This window comes from Musa acuminata, chromosome BXJ1-8 (assembly GCF_036884655.1).
Source record: "Musa acuminata AAA Group cultivar baxijiao chromosome BXJ1-8, Cavendish_Baxijiao_AAA, whole genome shotgun sequence".
NCBI classification, from domain to species: Eukaryota; Viridiplantae; Streptophyta; class Magnoliopsida; order Zingiberales; family Musaceae; genus Musa; species Musa acuminata.
In genome coordinates this window covers 51150920-51170960 of record NC_088334.1, presented here as the reverse complement: position 1 = coordinate 51170960, position 20041 = coordinate 51150920, and the positions used below count along the sequence as shown (strand labels likewise).

The 20041-nt window shown below is 44.0% G+C and overlaps 2 protein-coding genes across 7 annotated transcripts; both read right to left on the bottom strand.

The window, feature by feature from the left end:
• Nucleotides 1-465: 465 nt before the first annotated feature.
• On the bottom strand, nucleotides 466-5131 carry LOC135588690 (protein-L-isoaspartate O-methyltransferase-like). 5 transcript variants are annotated; one of them, XM_065080937.1, is made up of 4 exons: nucleotides 4908-5131; nucleotides 3713-3983; nucleotides 2968-3132; nucleotides 466-960 (listed from the first exon to the last, which is right to left on the bottom strand). In XM_065080937.1, the coding sequence occupies exons 1-4, from the start codon at nucleotides 4944-4946 to the stop codon at nucleotides 710-712; spliced, it is 726 nt and encodes a 241-aa protein (XP_064937009.1). In that variant the 5' UTR covers nucleotides 4947-5131; the 3' UTR covers nucleotides 466-709. The 5 variants fall into 5 exon arrangements, with proteins under 5 accessions (XP_064937009.1, XP_064937011.1, XP_064937008.1 ...); XM_065080939.1 differs by having other exon boundaries at nucleotides 4941-5130; XM_065080936.1 differs by lacking the exon at nucleotides 4908-5131 and adding an exon at nucleotides 4666-4861.
• Nucleotides 5132-8604: 3473 nt separating this feature from the next.
• On the bottom strand, nucleotides 8605-12995 carry LOC103996432 (protein terminal ear1-like). Of its 2 annotated transcripts, none has more exons than XM_018830195.2 (6): nucleotides 11779-12995; nucleotides 11290-11458; nucleotides 10705-11193; nucleotides 10414-10533; nucleotides 9290-9431; nucleotides 8605-9212 (listed from the first exon to the last, which is right to left on the bottom strand). In XM_018830195.2, the coding sequence occupies exons 1-6, from the start codon at nucleotides 12419-12421 to the stop codon at nucleotides 8790-8792; spliced, it is 1986 nt and encodes a 661-aa protein (XP_018685740.2). In that variant the 5' UTR covers nucleotides 12422-12995; the 3' UTR covers nucleotides 8605-8789. The 2 variants fall into 2 exon arrangements, with proteins under 2 accessions (XP_018685740.2, XP_009415628.2); XM_009417353.3 differs by having other exon boundaries at nucleotides 10711-11193.
• Between the last annotated feature and the right edge of the window lie 7046 nt (nucleotides 12996-20041).

Here is a 20041-nt window from a genome sequence, read left to right as displayed (position 1 = left end):
ATATATATATATATATATATATAAAGAAAGAAAGAAAGAGAAAAATATGTTCTAGGTATTAGGTAAAAAAAATTATTTTAGAATATTGAAAATGAAAGACACTTTTTCAAGCTTTTGGTATGATTTGCTTTCATGTCCTTATTCTAAAATATTACTGGCCAGAAAAGTGCCACGTTGGAATCTTTCCCAAGTCAACCAGGTGCCACATCAGTGGCAGGTGAGTGCCACAGTGCAAATGGAATGTTCAACAGCGTTTAGAACCAGTTGAACCACACATGTTTTATCCTCGACAGAAAGAGCTCACACAAGTCTTAATGGATGGGACATTTACCTGTCGCCTCTGAGAAGCTGTTGGCTTGAAGAAAACCTGTAAGCTAGCGTTGGCATTCTTCCAGGAACTCCTGCTGACTTGCAAAAGCACCAAGTGGGATATACCGAAGTGCCATTTCATAAGACTACTAATCATAGAACAAGCAGCCAATTCTATCTACGGAGGAGAATCACAAAACTCATGCGGTGCCATGAGTATCTAATAAGAGAAGCACAATCTGCGGAATACACATATTATTATACGCATTTATCAACCTCACATTAACATGAGTTCCTTTTGATTTTGACCGAGTCCCCCACTCGAGGCTTTATAAGCTATGTAAATGGCTCATCACCAGGATCCTTTCGTCAAAATCATATTTACTTCGCAACCAGCAAGTCAGTTGTTGTGCAGTTGTGCTGCTTTACTTGTCAGCGGAACATAGCGTACAGGTGTTTCACTTCGGATACTCACTGAGCCGTCCATCTTCTTGTCAACCACCTGCAGATCCTGGAAAATGGTTCCTACCGGGATCACCATTCGGCCACCAGGTTTCAATTGATCGATCAGCGGCTGAGGGATCTCAGGGGCAGCAGCCCCGACATGAATGACATCATAGGGTGCCAGATCCGGCCACCCTAGTCTTCCATCTGGAGACAGTGGATGAACCAGTGAAATGCTTAGATAGGAGATAAATCTGAGGAGGCAATCTAACAGTGCAAACTGCAAATTATCAATCACGTTACTGAACTTGTGAAAAAAGTTGAAATATCAACAGCATCATTATCGAGTGCACTTAATTGATTTTTGACAAAAATTGGCCCCTTGAAAAAATAATAGCCATCCTTTGAGATGTGTGTATGAAGAGAACATTCCTGTTTGATGGGAGTTTTAATGTACCAGGAGGAGAAAGGCTGACTTTGGGTGCAACAAAGAAACAGCTACTGTCGATGAAGCAGAAAGTCTGAGCACAGTGTATTTGATTAGATTAACCATGTGGAATGAAGGAAGCACATCATAATAAAAATTAAATGAGGATGATCTATCTCCTACGATTCTGTTGATCAATGAGGCAAAGAAGCTAATGGTAACGTTCAGAATCTACAACCATAAACCACATTTGAGAAGAGAGCAACAGTGTCGCACATTCTCAGTGAATTCGTCTTTACTTACATATGATGCTCCTTTTACTCTGGCCCTTGAAGGTTTGCATCATGAAACAGTGACGATATTATGATATTTGGGACCATTGGATTCCTAAGGTCTTATGCCAAAAAATGGATTCCTTCGATCCAAAAGTTCCTGTTTGTACATATTGTTTCCTGGTATTCCAACACTCTGATCTAGAAAAAGAAACATGACTAAAAATATTGCTTTGGTATAAATAATTTGAAAACACTAAGAGGGGAGAATAAGTTTCTCCGCTAAGTTGAACAAATCTTCATTAACACAACCACCTTGAATGATCACCATTTGATGGTCCTTTCCCCTGAAACAAAGTAATCTATTACTAAGAACTTAAAAGGAAAGGAAAAGAAAAGAGAGATTCATGTTTCTTTTCTTCAATAGAGCTTCATTTTAGATTGCTTATCAGGCCTTTGCATACAAGAATCCAAGAAACTGCCATTGGCATGGGTGTTCCATGGTTAATTCAGTTAATATGTAAGGGTATCTACCCAAATAAGACAGCACAATTCCATCTTGATTGTCCAACTAAGTACTAACACGATCCTAGCTTGTGGAGTAGATTATCCAAAAACCACCAACAAGCCACTCCAATCGACTGCATAAATAGATCTTAAAAGCCTGAACACACACATGATATTCATGTGAATGTCATCATCTAGGAATCTTTGAACAAGTTTTTGAACAACTTCAAATTTCCATCTAATGCTTACCTATTGAAAAAATATATGATTTGTAACCTAAATAATTAAGCTGACAATTCCATTTGTGCTTGGGAACCACATACACGTTGGATACTCTGGTGACATGGGTATCGAGTATGTGCATCTATGTGATTGACATATTCACTTAGTAGGGAGACCATGATGTTCAATTAAGTCTAAACTGTCATGTCCGTTACATGTCATTCATACTTTTGTAAATAAAAGTACATTCAATATCATCGTATCTATGTTGTGTTGTGTCCCATGTCCGATGTCCCATGTTCATGCCTCATAATTAGCTACTTCACAAAATTGCTCTATGAAGGTCCCCTTAATTTTCAAGCAAAACAGTCACATTTTGTGTCTTTAGACATCTGGATATGCCAAAAAAGGTATTCATCACTTTGTTTTCTTGTTTTTTCTTTACACCAAAGATAAACAGTATTACATCATATAAGCTGTATGAAAATTCTACTGAAAATACTCAAGTTATACATGTTTTAAATATTTCAATATCATCATATGCGGCTGCAGCTTCTTCAGGAAGTTTATTCATGAGTAGGCATATTTGACTCACAACCAAAACTCACTGATAACTTAATTGATTTCAATCATATAAGACGGAAACACAGAAAGCGAGAAACACAAATCATTTATGCTGGAGTTTTTGCCAATATATATGTTGGTATGGTCTAGAAGAAAAATGCTTCCATAAATAAGTCTTGTTCAGTTTTCACCATTAAGTGGGTTGGGTCGAGTAGAACATACCGGTAACGTGGACAGACAATGAACCTTCCTTCAAAAGTGTTGATGCTGCACTATTCTTGATGTTGTTGATTGAAAAATCAACTAGTTCAGGAATGTGTTCAACCCCTACAGCACGACCTTGTGGTCCAACCATCATCACAAAGCATGCTGTTAAGTAGCCAGTCCCTAAATAAAGGAAAAATGACAACATAATCAACAAAAAAAGAGGAAAAGCACCACTTTTAGATCCTTTAACTAAGGAATCAAGCAACACAGAGTGAAAGATAATGACAGCTACCAACAAATTTACCAGCATAATAGCTCTTAATCCCAAGGAACCTAGTGGGAGCTGGAATTCTATGCAAAATAATTTCAACCAGCAAGCATCATAAATGCAGAGTGTAGACATAAACATAGTCAACTGAAGTGTCTGTTGACTAAAGATAGTTTCAATAATTGTAAGAACAAGCATGCAAAAAAACAACAATAATTTAACTGATACAATCAAAATTGGACAGAATAGGTAAAGACAGATTCTCTGGATACAACAAATGGCTATGTTTTTGAGTTTTGACAATGTTGCAGGCTCGTCATACAATACTAACAGTGATATTATGTCAGACAATTATTTAAGTTAAAACCAATTATCCATATATTTGCATCAAATGATTTTTCCATGCAGTGACAAAGAATGTCGCACATTGACAGGGAAAAAAAGAGAACAAAATAAGGGTGACAAAATCATGACAAACACACGTAGATGGACCTGATCCAACATCCAGAGCTTTCATTCCTGGCTGCAGATGCTCCTCCAAAAGCTCTAGACAAGCTGCATGCATATGAGGAGCAGAAATAGTTGCATTATAACCTATTGGCACAGGAGAATCAACATAAGGTGCACTGCCAGGTGGTACGAAAACCCCCCTGTCAATTGCCTCCATTACTTCTGCCACTTTCTTTGACTTGATAATTCCATACAGCTGCAAGCGTTCTACCAGTTCTTTGTTTTTACCATGTGATCCACTAGTCCAAAGCCTCTGTAATACCAAAGGTGAGAGCATTCATGCAGATAATCATCAAGAAATACAAGCTCAATTCTATTAGATCTTTTAGAATAACATGTATGACTGTATTAAACCTCGAATAGGGATCTCATACCTAGAAAATTATTAGACGCTTAAAACTCACAACTCATAGAAGAAAAAAGAACCAGATAGTAAGCGATCTGATATACTTTTACATACAACTAGTAGAGATCAAGACAAGTAGTACATATACCAGATAGGGCATATTCTGAAGAAGATGACTCAGGACGATCTGATATACTTTTACTACAATTTCGCTATTCAGTGAACCAACAGCGAGAGGACAAACAAGAAAATTGAACTTTATTGTCCACCATAGATGAATCGATCACCCGAATTCGCTCGCAAGAATCCAAGATTTTTCTAGAGCCCCTTTATTTGTCTCTCGAAGCAGACACACCAGATTCCAATCAGCACAACAAGACCGATCATCCAAAATTTAACACATTAAAATATAAAACGAGAAAGAAAAGAACGAGATTACCCCCCAAAACACAATAAAGAGAAGAAGGATGAAAAAGGGAAAAGATAAAAGAATCGGACTTCCGCGAAAGAAATTCTAAGCTTTCTCGTTTATTCAATGAACCAACAGCTAGAGGAGAAACAAGAAATCAAACTTTATCGTCCACCATACGTGAACCGATCGCCCGTATTCACTCGCAAGAATCCAAGAGTCTCTGAGACTTGCTTCTTTATTCGTTTCTTGAAGCGGACACACCAAATTCCGATCATCCATGTCACGAGCACAACAAAACCGATGGTCCAAATCGTCCAAAATTTAACACATTAAGGTACAAATAGAGAAGAAAAGAACGGAATTCACGAAAAGGCAAAAAAAAAAGAAAAAGGGAAAAGCAAAATGAAAATCGAACTTACGCGAAGGGAAGGAGGGAGAAGTGAACGAAGTACCTCCATTCGTCCAAGAATCGGCTTGGGGCAGCAAACCACGAAGGGATTCTCCGGAAGAGAGGGAGCAGCGGCGGCGAGGAGGGCGAGGGGGAGAGGAGTAGGAGACGGAGGACGTCGCCGTCAACAACCGCACCGGATTCCGTCGCGGGACGCCAAAAAGGAAAAGTGGCAGCGGAGACTACACGCAAGCCCGCAGCATCTCTTTTGTTAAAAGAAATTAATATTTTCTATGATTATTGGGTTGAATATGTGAATTTAACTAATATTAATTGATTTATTAATTTGTTATAAAATCAAATTATAAATAGAGATCAAATAATTACTATCAATAATGTGAGAAAAGAATTTTTTTTTCTTTAATATTTATAAATAAATTATAATTATGATACTAAATTAATTAATTAATATTTTATAATATTTTTAATTAAAAAGGTTATTTAGATGATATTTCTTTGTGTTTTCGTTAATAATATTATGAAATTCTTTTCTTTTCCGTACCAACATCCTTCTCCGCCGGAAGTCACTCTAAAGGGCCCCGCCATGGTTTCCAATCATGAGGCAGGTGGGTTGTGGGGAGGGGATGGCAATCGGATAAAGACGTATCACAATTCGTTCACGACGGTAACGTACCCACGAATCTTACCGCCAATCACGAGGTAGGATTGCACTGTAGACGTGGAATTTGCTTCATTTTCTTTTGATTTTTAAGGATAAGATCAAAAGCAAGAAATGAATGTGTTTTGATGGGTGACGTGAAAGTTGAGAGAGACTGTGATCATCGATGGGACTTCTTTACCCCACCCTCCCCCACCCAAAAAAAACAGTGAATGCCCTATTGATCGAACGTGACCTTTTGGGGAAGACGATACACGGTTGGTTTGATGGCGTACCGAATCGATGAGGGGTGATTGACACGAAGAAATAAAGGTTTGTATCTCTATGTGTTGGAGGGACGAGGGTGTGTGTGTGCGCGCGCGTGGATCCAACTTAGAATAAACGACGGCGCCTATTTGTTAGAATTTGACTTTTGTGGGTCCCTTTTGGAACAAAATAAGGAAAATGTGCTCTATTTTTCTAGTCAATTAATTCCATATTTTTTATGAAAAAATTATAATTTACTTTAGTACAGAAGGTAGAAGAGATAGAAGATAAAAGAGATATTTTTATGTTCTCCCTGTTTATACGATTTAGGAGGAAGAATTTCTTTCAATTAACAGTCCGATTTCCTCGTACAGTTGAAAAAATTTCTAATACGCATGTAAGATGTTGTTTCTGTTAAATGTTGTTTCTGTTAAGAATTTCGATCATGGATCGATGTAATTAAAATAGTTTATGGGTGATAGGTTTCATGAGTAAGTATGTTAGTTGATCAGTCGTGTATATATATATATATATATATATATATATATGAAAAATACATAGTTGATGTTAAACAATTTGATCTTGTACAAAATAGAAGTCGATGACAATATATTTTATACGAGAGTGGAACATTGGATTGATGCATAGGTTGATTGACAATGATGATGTCTCTTTATTCTTTCGTTCTGCCTTTTGTTTTCATTATCCGCCCCTCAAAAACAGGGAATGCCCCTAATAACTATAGTACGGAATAATTTTTTAAAAAATAATTTTTATTACTCATTCAAGTTTAGAATATATATTAAAATTTTTACGGGATAAACTAATTGATTGCTTATTCATGAGATGCGGTGGAGGTGAATATTTTTGTCGCAAAAGAATTAATGGGCATCTGAAAAGGTGAAAGTGATGGGCTTAATGCGGTGGCCGTATGTACTGTTGTGACTTAGTTGAAAGCTACAGGAGATGGGATTAAACCCTTTTAAGGGCACTCAAATTATTGAGGAACCAAAGAGTGGCAGCCTCTCATAGTACACTTCACCTGAATCCAAGACAAAATGCCCTTGAGGAGTATGAGAATCAAAGACTCATAAATCCATGAGGTCTCTCTTTTTCTTTAAAATATTTTTTGAAACTTATATGTTCCAAAAGCTGGAGTAAGAACTAAGATCTACACCTCGATGAAGCAAACTTGCTTCCGAATTTGTATGTGTTGTGTCATAGCGATGCCAATCTCTACTCTCTCAATCTTAATGTAATATTGTTGTAATTACATTAAGTCCAAATAAGATCACTATCTCTACTCTTTAGCTTACACTTTGTTATTATTTTATTTTACGCTAATCTTCTTCTTATTTAGGTTGGTGACGGTACAATATTTATTTTGTAATTTTAATATATATATATATATATTATTTAAAAAAATTAAGTAATTTTATATATTTTAAGAACGAAGTAATTGATTGGATGACCGAATGACTTGAGGTTCTGATCGAATTATTTTCCAATATCACCTATAATTTAATAATTATGAATAAATACATATCAAAATGATAAGAGGGATTTAATATAAATAAAATAATATTTATGATTTATTATGTGTTGTGTTGGGGGGAACAAAGGGGTAGTGGGGGCGAATCACATTGGCTTCCAAAGGGGATTGGGCGGTGGTCCAAGCTGTGTTGGGTGGTGGTGGTGGTGGTGGTGGTGGAGGGGTACGGAGACGGTCAACGGGCGACGACCGAGCGCAGGTGGAAGGGGGGACACGTCATGGGGGAAATCGTCCTACGTGGTCTGCCTGCCTACCTGTCAGGCACTTAGTCTCTGACACACCCTCGATGTCCGATCCCTCCCTGTCTCCTTCTCTCTCGTCTTCTCCTCCCATTTATTATTTCCCTGCCTCTGTGCCTTCGTCCCACGCTCTCCCCTTTTGCATGAACGACATCCCAATACCCGGGCAATTCGACGCACTCTCATCTCCACCCCACTCTCTCTTTCTCTCTCTCCAGAAACAACGGTATTCGTTCGGATCAGGGCGATGGAGGGGCGCCATAGTACAGCCACGAGGAAGCTAAGCCGGTGGATTAACGCTGCCACTGACCCTCATCAGGTAGGCTTGAGGTCCCCAACAGCGTTGATGAAGCTTGGTGTCATGTCTTTTCCTTGTTCGCATTTGGAAGGATGGGTTTCGCCTCTGTTCTGCCATCCACTGCATGATCAAACTCGTTGGTACAGACAGTCTTCTTCTGCTGCCTCCTGCAGTCAATTTTTTTTGGATGCGCAGATGCTCGCGCAGCAGGAGGAGGAGGAGGAGGATGAGCAGGAGGACCACAAGTGTAGTGTTCCATGATCGATGTGTTACCGCATTGTTATCGGCGTGGGTTTGGAGGGTCTCGGAATTCCAAGGACCGACGCGTTGCCCGGTGCGGGTTGGGGAGCATCGGGCGGATCCACTTCCTTAATCCGAGCACAGAGTGGAGGAGAGAATCCTACTACCGATACCACTCGATGAATGGTTTCTCTGCGTGAACAGTAGCCAGTCAAAGCACCGCCACGGGAATGCCTCCGCCGCTCGCGTTCGTAGCAGACGGGTGTGGGCGCCACCAGCGTGCGCCCTGTGGCGTCCCTGCACTTGGCCTCCCTCCCCTTCTTTTCCTTCGTTGATGAGCATAAAATAATGGCATGGTGAGGGGATATATGTGACAGGGACAAGCAAACACAGACAGGCATGTGGAGAAGAGAAAGATCACGTACGCCAGTTGAGAAGAGATGCTTAACTGTAATAAATGAGAAGTAACAACAACAACCACAACAACAACAGCATCATCATCATCATCAATGTCTCGAATACACTCAGATATATGCGCTACCATCCCAAGCTTAATCTCAAAGGTATCAGAGAGAGAGAGAGAGAGAGAGAATACATGGCTGCAAGACTCGGGATGGGATTGGCCGACTCGACCGGTATGGTTTTCTGGAGTCTTCTTTCTAGTTGCAGGATAGGTGCAGCACAGATTGGCTCAGTTGAAGGCCAGTCTCGTCGCCGCCGCTACCGTCGTCCCCTCGGCGGCCCATGCCTAGGCCAACCTCCTCGTCATCATTACTGTCGTCGTCGTCGTCGTCGTCGTCTCCGCCGTCGGGGTTGTCGGATGGCGCGTGGGTGGAGGTGGTGGTGGAGGACGCCCCGCCGCTGTCCGCTGCCTGCTGCGACGCAGTCTCGTCGGTGAGGCTGGTGCACCCGGACTGCGCCCGGGCGAGGTCCACCATACGCTGCTCGCGCCCGACCACGACCGGGACGGGCTCCGTGAGCCGCCGACCGTCGCGGGGCGGCGAGAAGACCACCGGCATGTACTCGTCGTTGTCGCACGCGAACTTGGAGTTCCTGAAGTGCTCCTTGAGCGCCTCCAATCCCTTGAAAGAGAAATCAACCAAGTCAGGCAAAGAATTCCAGGCCAAATCCATGAAGAAACGTCGAGAGCTGCCACCACCTGCAACCGAGCGTAGGTAACCTGGCAGATCTTGCGCGAGTTGAAGACTTCCCACGGCTGCAGGTGGAAGGCCTTGTAGAGCCTGAACGCGGCCTCCGGCGACGTCAGGTTCACGAATCCATAGCCAACATTGCACTTGTTGCTTCACAACGTCAACCAAAGACGAACTCATGAGCTAATGCTACTACAACGTCTACATTACAAGAAGATGCAATAGAACTAGACAAAGCAGCTCAAATCAAAGAATCAGTCATGTCATGTTCCTATGTTCTCGCTTGCAATGCAACTTTTCATTATTTTTTGTGTCCAAAGCTGCTTTCCCCCTCCCCACCCCGTTGATATCCGATGTGAGAGGAAAAGCGAACCAGTTGACAGGATGATCATGGAAACACAAACATCTGTGGATCTTTGGGTGTATAATACTAATAAAGAAATCATATAATGCTTCTGCTGTCGTAGTCCTTAATTATCAATGTCTCTGAAGGCCTCCTGCCAACATGAGCTCTGATGGGTCTTTTCCAACCTACTTGCTGTGAAATCACAAATGAGCAGTAGGGTTCGCTGCCCATATTCTATGCCTTGGAAAGTTTCCTTTCTGATTAGGGTTTGATGGGGTTCATTCTCCTTTCACGGTTGTGGTGGGCAAAGGATTTCCTGGCGTTCTTCTTCTTTATTCTATCTTTCCCCGGCCTCGCTACAGCGGGGAAGGGAAGGGAAGGGAGGGAGAGAGAAAGGATCCGTCTTTATGTGCCAGGCAGCGACTTCATTGCCATTTGGGCTCTCTACAGCCATTTGCTGAGCAGCCAAAGGTGCAGGGTACGGAAGGTAGGAGAAGCACAGCTCATGAAGCAGCTGCAGCGGCCGGCAGGGATCCCTCCCTTTTTTTTTTTCTCTCTCCCCCTCCTCCCCCGTCCTCCTTCCTCCGCCGCCTCCTATTACTACCCTTCTCGGGCTTGTTTCTGTGAATCTCCCATGTATGTTACCACTCTCGGCAAAAACATCTGCTACCATCTCATTTGTGGTGCTGCTTCTTTCACTCGAAGGTGAAAGAAACAAACAACTTTATCATCAAGGTCTCTACAGAATCCACTATCTCTGAGTTTTCTCAAGGTTGGATGTCTTACTTGAAGTCGATAGGCAGGTAGACGAAGTCGTAGGCGGAGTAGGGCTCGTCTGCTCCCTCGCCGAGCTGCTCATTGCACTGAATGCAGTGGTTGTCCAACATGTTCAACAGCAGCTTCTGACTGCACCACCAAGAGATAGAGAGAGAAAGAGAGGGATTGAAGCAAGTAAAGGAGACGAATGCATCCAATTAACCGACGGAGAGATCATATGTATCAAGAGACACCGACATCTGGATAAGATACTTTGAAGAGGGGGGGGGGGGGGGGGCGCGGGGGAGAAGAGTGGGGGACCTGTACTTGTTTGGGATGTTCTTAATCATGACTGTGGTTCTGGAATCCCTACATGAGGATTCGGATGATTCCTCCGATTCCGCTTCTTTGAAGAGAAACCTCGACTCGCCGCTACTCTTGCTTCGGTTCTTCCAACTCCGCCTGCCGCTGCCGCTGCCCCCGCCACCGCTCGACTGCCGCTGCTGTTGCTGCTGCTTCGATGACGACGATGACGCTGCCGGGTAGTTGGAGCTGCTGCTGTTCTTATTTCTCCTCCCACTGGTACTACCACTTCTGGCAACGGCGGCAGGAGTTGTAGTCGCATTGGTCCTCTTCAGCACCACCACGGATCCCGGGCTTGACTCCCCGCGGAGCGAGGACGAGGAAGATCTCGGCGAAGCTCCACTTGCCTGTGCCCACCTGCTGGGCTGGGGACTACCGCGAAGAAACCTCGGCGGCAAAGGGGAACCGTGGTGGCCATGGGCGTGCCCGGGACTGCTCCTTGTATGGCTGCCGGTGGCATACGAACCCAAAACCATCAGCAGCAGACTCTTCTAACATAGAAACAGCGAAATAGTAGTCTCAACTACAAGCGAACAGTGTAACCTCCTGGTGTGGCTGCTGCCGTGTCTGCTAAATTCCAGCAGCAGACGCCTTCCGTTGATCTCCTTCCCGTTGAGCTCCGCGATGGCGCGAGCTGCATCCCTCGTGTCGAAGAACTCCACTACCCTGTGCTGCGGCTTCGACGGCATCTCCCTCGCCTCCTTCACCGCCCCTGTCACATCATCACAAGGTATAAGAATTGAACAAGAACGACACGGACAGAAGATGAGGAACTCACCAAGTAAGCCTAAGAAAGAACGAGAATGGTAACGATAATAAGACGAACCCGACAGATGCAATTATAACACAAATCTTTGGAAATCTTTGTCTCTCTTGCTTGACGACATCGAGACAAAGCAAAGCAGATGCAATAGTCATTTATTGCTGCTGCTCGCTTCGATCTATTCTCGCAAAAGAGAGATAGAAGGGGGGCCGCTGAAGCAAAAGAAGACTGAAGAGGCTGACAGGCTATAACGAGTTGCTGTTCCATACCCAAGGGTTCGAAGATTTCTCTGAGTGCGAGCAAGGGGATGGTGGTATCCGAATTGAGGACGACGAGGGAACCCTGGTTGGGGTCGTCGAGGCCGACGGCGGCGAACTGGGCCCAGACGGGGTGCCCAGCTATCGTCCCCCGGCCGCCGCCGGGCTGCTGAGGGCACCACATCCACGGCGCCGCCCAATTCCCCGCTGCGGCGGAGCCGGCCGGGGCGCCGAACCCGATCCCGCCGTGCTGCCGCGCGTGCTGTTCCCGAACCTCCGCCACCGCCGCCTCCGCGCTCCGCAGGTCGAAGAAGTGGACGATGACGACCCCCTCCGCCGCCAGCGCGCCCATCTCCACCGCCCGAACCCCGCCGAAGGCCTCCATCCCCGCCCTCACCTCCGCCTCCCCCACGTGCCGGGGCACCATGCTCAGCGCCACCGCCCTCGTCGCGGCGGCCACCTCCACCTGCTGCGGCTGCTGGAGGTGGAACACCGGGACCGCCACAACCGGCGGATGCGGCGGCGGCGGCGGAGGAGGAGCGTAGGCGTAGTAAATTTGCGGGTGTCCAAGGGCGAGCTGGCCCGCCGTTGCCGCTGTCGGGTGGAACTCCGCCGCCGCCGGATCTAGAAGATTCCCCCGGCCGCCCCCCTCCATCCTCGCAACCCCAAGAGATCCTAAACCCCTCTCTCCGCTCCTCCTCTCTCTTTAAACCCTGCACACAAAACCGCTACAAGCTAAAAAAACCGGTACGGAAGACCGCTACGCCGGAGGGCGAGGAAGGACAGCGACAGCCAGAGCAAGAGCGAGACGAGAGAGCGAAAGGGAGTGAGCGAGAGAGACAGAGAGAGAGAGAGAGAGAGAGAGCGGAGCGCAATCAATCAAAAGAAGGCGAAGAAGGAAATAAAGCGAGCGAGTGCGGTTTTAATGCGGTGGCGATATGCCGGCGCTCCCACGTAACGGGGGGGAGGGCTCCCGTAGATTCACCCCGTAATTTCGACGACCGCACGCCCTCTGTCCCACGTGGCTCGCCGAAACGTAAGGTGGAAAGTGGGAAAAGCGGGGGTGGTTCTATCAGTTATCGGTTTTGCCCAGACGGGGGGTTTTGAACGGCGACTACCATAACGGGAAGCCACCCGCCAAGAGAGTAAATGACGAAGGTGCCCCTGGGGCTTCCCCCCTGGTCCGTGAGCGGAGGCTTTGCTTGCACCGAAATGGGGACTGGCCTGGGGTTTCCCCTGGGACGCTGTGCCTGCCTTCTATAAAGAGGTGCTGGGGAAGAGGGGCGGGGAGAGGAAGGGGGAGGGGGGAGGGGGTGGCGGAAGGAGAAGGGAGAAGCAGTGAGAATGTGTCTTCCTGGGGCTGCTGCCCCCTGCTGTTGCTGCCGCTGCTCCTGCTCCTGCTGCTACTGCTGCTGCTGCTACTGCTCTTCCTGGTGCAGCTTATCATCTCCTAGGAGAAAGATCTGTTTTTGCTACATATGGCCTGGAGAAAGTTGCGAAGGGGCTCGCTTTGACCATTGGATATTGCAAAGTTGGCAGGGGTGTAAAAGAGCTCTCCCACTTTGCCTTCCTTGTCTGGGTTTGCTGCAAGCACCGCATCACCATCTCTCTCTCCCCCGTGCATTAATAAATGTGCTATTTCTTCCTTTCAGTGTTATTGGCCTATGCCTTAATTAGGTACTCTCACCACGACCGCGGTCAAAATTAGTCAAACCTGATCGAGCCAGACCGATGGACACACCATGAGCTCAATCTCAAATCATCATCCTCGGTTTGACTCAGTTGCCATTGACTAGATGCTATATTGGTTCAAATCTTTATGACATGAACAGCACGTTAATCCAAGTGTTTTCATTTGCTGAGGTGGAGATTTACGTAGGGATGCATTCCACGTTACATCTGGTGGCGCGTGGACTGTATTCCAGGGTTCCGATGCAGCAAGGACCCCTGAGACATGGACGACGTATACGTGGTCTCCAACTCCCAGGTTCTACCAAAAATGTGGGTTGCAGTGTGCTTCTGCCTCCAAACTAATATACTAACATCCATCCGTTCCATGACTGACATGGTAGAATCGAGTTCATGCAAGAAGCGATTAAGATTGCTAAAGCTTTTGAGAGAGAGAGAGAGAGATGACTATGGCTCAAGTCGAAAAATAATAGAGGAGGGGGGGAGAGAGAGAGTACGGGCGCGTGCAAACGGCAGCTGGTGGCCGTGCGCACTCCCGGCTTCCAACGCCACCCCGCCGGTTCTCGCCATGCATGCATACAATATCCGACCGTCTTCCCCGACACGTGATTCCCGAGACCACGTCAATCTACGTGTTCTCTTCGTTACTTGCACGCCCCTGTCTCCTCCTCCTCCCTATTATATTACATTCCCATCCTTTCTCTCTCCTCTCTCTCATCCCAATACTCGTGCATGTATCTTTTAATCGAATGGTGCAATGGCCCGGCAAGGCAAATCGAACCGGACGAGGCTTTAAACCGGGGTTTAAAGATATGATGTACGCATTCTCCATTACTAAACCGGTCGATCTCATCGATTTTGGTTCAAAACCGGTGTCGATTTTTCCGGTCCAGCTGGTTCGGATTCAATCGCTCGACGCGCAGTAGGCAACGCCTGATGGGAGATGGCTTAAGTTATTTGTGCCCCACGCTCGGGTGGGTTTCCATCATGGCCACGTATCGATCACTTTTCCCTCCCATCAATGCATCCATTTCTTCTCACTCCTCCCGAAAGATCATATACAAAAGGCACGTCTCTTTCTTCCATTCCTCGGTGCCCGGTTTAGGGCTCCCCCCACTCTAGTCTTGATTAAAGGGGTCCCATTATATTACATGTATTCGCATGGGCATACGCTCCCTCATGTCACCCCATACTGTTTCTTTTCTTGAATGGTCTCATATATCAAGATTCAGCAAAGAAATTGTACTCTTGGTTGTTATAATTAATTGCTTTGGTTACTCAAAATCGAGTGGATTGTGGAACATAATACTTTCTCGGAGAGAGAGATTCTCCGTCGCACATTGTTCTCAAACGGGAATTATGCGAATTTTGATGATTAATCTTCACCTCAAAATTGCAAGTTTAATTTCCCACCACCAAGTATTATTTGTACACATCAATGGCAAGCTAAAATGCAGCAGGAAACATTCCATCCAAGTGTACTGAGGTGGTGGGGTGGACTTTGTGAAGCGAGAGAGAGAGAGAGAGAGAGAGAGAGAGACCCCATCGCCATCGCTATCACCATCACCGTCGCCATCGCCATCTCCATCCCCTTTTCATGGTGCTTAACTAGCTTGTGCCGTTTGACAAGAAGCAAGCAGGGAGGCAGTGCCACCTTTTGCTTGCTTTCTCCTCTTTCAGGGGACCTGCTTTTGTCATCGAAACAGGGGGTTGTCACTGCTGAGGCCGTCTCCCATCATGCATCACATTGCACATCGCACATCGCACATCGCACATCGCACATCGCACATCGCACATTGCAGTGCTTGGGAGTTTGGAAGGATGCGAGTGGGGTCCCGAGGATTGCTCTGCCTCTGCCCCATGGCTCCCACTTTTGCCTCATTCCCCCCTCCCAGCTGCTGGTGCTGCTGCTGCTGCTGCTCCTCCTCTAGTCTTTTGCCTGCCCAACGGAAGGGGAATGAAATGAATGGGGTTAGCGCCGTGCCTTGACTTTCCTGCCCCCAGTTCCTTGGGTGTTCTTGCCTCCCTAGATTTGGAGATGGGGAAGACCTCTCTCTATGGAGACTACCAGTCGTATATTGTAGCTACAATTTTGTTTACACATGATCACGTGATCTTGTGCATACTATCATGAAAGTCTTTAGAGGACCAAAGATGGCTAGAAATCCTTGTCATTAGTAATGAACTTAAGAGGACCAAAGATGGCTAGAATTCCTTGTCATTAGTAATGAACTTACAAAGATTTGATGACTAACAATGTGGTAAATAGTAGCCTCACGTTCTCCACATGCTGCTGGGCAATTAAAAGACATGACTTTATTGGTAGGGATAGCAACTTTGTTCCATGCCCATATGTTTCACCAATATCTGAACCCTGACCAACCACATTGGGTCTAAACCCTAATCTAAACCCGACTAAAGTACCTGTTTTTCTATCTAACCCCGGTTTAAGTGGCTCGTACAACATCTGAATGACGACAAGTAGGATACTCGTGAATTTTCTTCTACTAGTGTTGTGAAAATTCCGAGAGGATAAACTGAGCCTCGACAAGCCCCTATCCATCCCGACGAATGTGACCCCTCCAATGGTAATAGAGAAGGAGAGAAGATCGAGAGAGAATGAGATAGGGTCTAACCCTACTACTCCAAGAGGACAAGAGTCCTAAAGCACTTAGGATCAAGGAAATATTCTCTAAATCATTTTTTATCTAAAAAATATCTTTCGTTACGATCGGTGCTAACATGATCGTTCTGATATTTTGTCGTCATCTTGCATCGAATTCCACATGTCAAGATTACGTGGGATGAACAATTTTGTCTCTATCAGCCAGAAACCAAATATGTCTAACTACATAGTACCTCGATTCAAACCTGAATCAGGTACCTACTTTTCTACTCAATTTGCCTGTCTCAAACCAAATTAAAGAGTACTGAAACCAATTTAAATGGTTGGAGATACTTCAGTAGCTGTAAAGACAATGCTGCTGCCATCCCTATCTATAGCATTTGCTCTAGTAAAGTAACAAAACAAGAAATACATATTTTTACGATAGAATATTAACCGGAAGGGCTTAGGTCGAACTCGATGCATGCAAAAACAATCATAGGTCTTCTCTCTTATAGAGGATCTCAAATGGTTTTCATCCATGGCAGTTGAACACATCTGAAGTTAAAGGCAAATAAATTCAGTACCAAAACTCTTAATTATCAAGTTTTTCTTGGTTTCTTCCAAGGGAACAGGGAACATAGCATTGGCATGGCACACTATACAAATGAGATTAAGTTTCATCTGAAATTACTGAAAAGGATAATATTTAAATAAAGAAAACAGAATAGACAGCAAATAATGGGTTGAATTTTAAATGCTTTCTAGAGTTAAAACTAATATGCAAACTTTCATAGTAAGTACTTAACAAAATACTACATGAAAGTATAATTTATGAGATAGAAGGGATCCTTGATGTAGGTAACTAGCCAATCAGAGCTAATCAAGAACAATGCCAAACATATAAAGAGCAACAAGTACTGTACAATGTGGATCCAACTAAATAGATTAATTTTATAGGAGACAATAATAGGAAAGCATGGAGAACACATAACAAGAAGAGATGTATGGTTGGCTGGTCATGTTGATGAAAGATTGATATAGAAAAAGAACGCTTAGAACAAGTTTAACTGCTCGAAAGAACAGGTGCTTCATCTGTTGATGGACCAAAGCATCCAATTGGAAGTCCTATATGTAAATACAAAAATGCTGGGTACATCTGTTGATGCATGGTGAGGTTCATATCATCAACCAATGCTAGCCTTTGCATTTAGTAACATAAAAGTACACAATGCATATCCAAAAGCAAATCAGTTAGATTTTCAAAAGAAATTGAATTCAGCACAATTATAGTGCAGTATACTAATTCTAATGACTGTCATTGAATCAAAATCTTGTCCTTAGATGTTTATCCTTAGATTCTAATACAGTATTCTTAGGTCTCTCTCTCTCTCTCTCTCCTAATGTCACTAATGCTAATTCTTTCATCCTTCTAGTCTCTGTCTTTGAATATATAAATGATAAAATGGAGTCCTAAATGAAGTCAAAACTATCTTGAAGGAGCCTTCAGCTAGTTACCGTGAAATCTTCTCAATTGTAGTTCTTAAGAAGAGCACAAAAATGCAAAGGATGATGATCCCATGGTTCTAAGGCACTACAAGAGACTGTACAAACAATGCTAAAGGAATTATATCATGTGCAGTGACTTATATTAATAAATAAACCCTACACAAGTTATCATCTTATTCATCTATTATAGTATGCCATTTGAAACACAAACCCTAGAAATTTGACATTCAATTCATCTTTTCAATGACCAGATAAGTACGGGATAAAGATCAATCAAATGTCGCAAAGGATTCCTAGAAATCGTTGAGTGTTAATCGCCAAAGAGAAGAAAAGATACGATTATGGCAAACGAGAGGTTCTACAAGGCAGCCATCAAGCCCTAACCTTACCATTGGTTTCCGGAAGCGGCAAAGAAGTCCGGGGTCTCCCCTCATCAGCCCACTCTGCTCGTCCGTCAAGAACCCCTCTTTCTCGCCGACGCAACCTTCCCAAACAAATCTTAAACGAGGAACAGGTGGAAAACGCACCTCAAATCCATACCCCGACCGGCCAATGGATTGGGAGTCCATGCCTCAAACAAGATCCGCCGTCCATGAAAAGAACAAGATAGGAGGCGAGGAAAGACGCGTTCGTCTCTTCGCTGTTGCTCGAAACGGGGAGTCGAGGTTTGATAGGGAGTTGCTTCGGGAATGGGAGTACACGTCAGCGCAAGCAGTGGACCCGTAGAGAATGATGCAGTAGCCGACTCACACGTGGCACACTTATTTTAATTTCTTAAAATTAATTCCTTAGGAAAATCCCTATTATTTTAAAAAATAAAATAATCTGCGAGAAATTTGAAATACAAAATATTTTGCAAAAAATAAAAATAAAAAAGAACATAAATTTTTTTTTCCAAGAATTCATTATTATCATATCATCACAATATTTGAATTAATATTATTAAGGGATTAGGAGGCGCAATAGGCCAACATGACTAGGCACAGTGATAAGCAAGAAGCAACGGGCCAGCACGATTAGGCGCGATAGCAAGTAAGTCACAAAGAGCAAACATGATCAGGAGTGGGCACATGCCATGCACAGCTCCTCCTTTGATAGGCAGGAGAATCCTAGCAGGCCTAGCTTGATCTGTCAACCGATCATGTATAATACTTGCCTATCATGAGATTGACGTGACACAATTGTCATGTGTCATGTGCCTTTGGTGTAGACCATGACAAATTTGATGCGATCTTCCCAACGATACGAATGGCCATCACATCACGTGGATCGCGTCATGTGTCCTTGAGCTCTCTAATTGATGTCGCATGTCCCACCCTCTTTGAGACACTAGGGAGCTAAATGAGCATATGGGTAGCGGAATCACCACCCTCGACCCTGGTAAATAGGAACCCTTAGTCATTGTTACTCGTCACTCCTAATTATAGCTCAAGCATCATTGGGCAACCAACTCGAACCTCCTCTTCTAGTAAACTCAAGGTCTTTAATATCCTCTTCCTCCTCTTTGAGTGTCTCAAATTCGGATAGGTAATCGAATTTATCACCACCTTTGATGTTAGTGGTTGAAAATTTGGACTCAGAGAAAGACGAGTTGGTCACTCCAATAAAGACTACCCCTTCGAAGACAAATCCATTATACAGTGCGGCTCCACTTTTGATGGTGGAGTCCTTCGACTCTAATTTAGTGGTATTGACCTTCAACCTGGAGATTTTTCGAGGGTCTAACATATATCAATCGAGTTTGAGCCAATGCTTGCTTGGCTAGGTGACTGACCTTTTGTATCATATCATATATGTTTTGTACAAGTATTAATATAATGAAGGCAAGACTTCACTCCTCTTTATCTTTTTTTTATTTAGGCTTTTAGTTTTAAGAAGTTTTCACCTATGGTGCCAAATTCTTAATGCTTTCTTATGACATTTGTAAAAAAATGTTAAGGATATGCATTTCCCCGATGCTAACCATCCTACTATCCTAATATAGAATGTGATTTAGGGGCTTGGTTTACTTTCTCTTTGTCTAACTCGATTCTAGGGTCGCTAATGCTCTAACTTTTGTAATGGTTGAAAGAAGATGTTCTTTTTGTTTCTTCTAGGAATGGTTGGTCAATGGACTTGGATTGATCCATTCGTAAATTTTCCAATGTGACCTTGAAATTGCATGAGTCAAAAAATGATCAATTTTGTCAATTGTCTCTAGCCCCATTCGAGTCCACCATCATCCTCCAAATGAGCGAGCAGTAGCTCGTTAATGCAAGACTAAGCCTAGTTCCTCAAGGTAAGCAGATGTAGTTTTGCTTTCAAGGCTTTGTTTGAGCTGTCAAACCTTCAACTTACTTTTGTATATATGAATATTCAAGAGGACATCATAGCAATAACTTCTCGTTGTTGGGGAGGGCGCATGAAGGTAGTAGTCAGGGTTTGAATCACAAAAGTATCCTCTTTAAATATTTAAATGTAAGGTTGTACATA

Coding starts and splice junctions, on each gene's coding strand:
- LOC103996432 (XM_018830195.2), bottom strand. CDS start 12,421: ATGGAGGGGGGCGGCCGGGGGAATCTTCTAGATCCGGCGGCGGCGGAG. Junction 11,194..11,289: donor GGCAGCAGCCACACCAGGAG/GTTACACTGTTC, acceptor TGCCACCGGCAG/CCATACAAGGAGCAGTCCCG. Junction 9,432..10,413: donor TACCTGCCTATCGACTTCAA/GTAAGACATCCA, acceptor GACGTTGTGAAG/CAACAAGTGCAATGTTGGCT.
- LOC135588690 (XM_065080936.1), bottom strand. CDS start 4,767: ATGGATGATCGGAATTTGGTGTGTCCGCTTCAAGAAACGAATAAAGAA. Junction 3,133..3,712: donor AGCTCTGGATGTTGGATCAG/GTCCATCTACGT, acceptor TCCTTTATTTAG/GGACTGGCTACTTAACAGCA. Junction 961..2,967: donor ATTGTCTGTCCACGTTACCG/GTATGTTCTACT, acceptor CACTGTCTCCAG/ATGGAAGACTAGGGTGGCCG.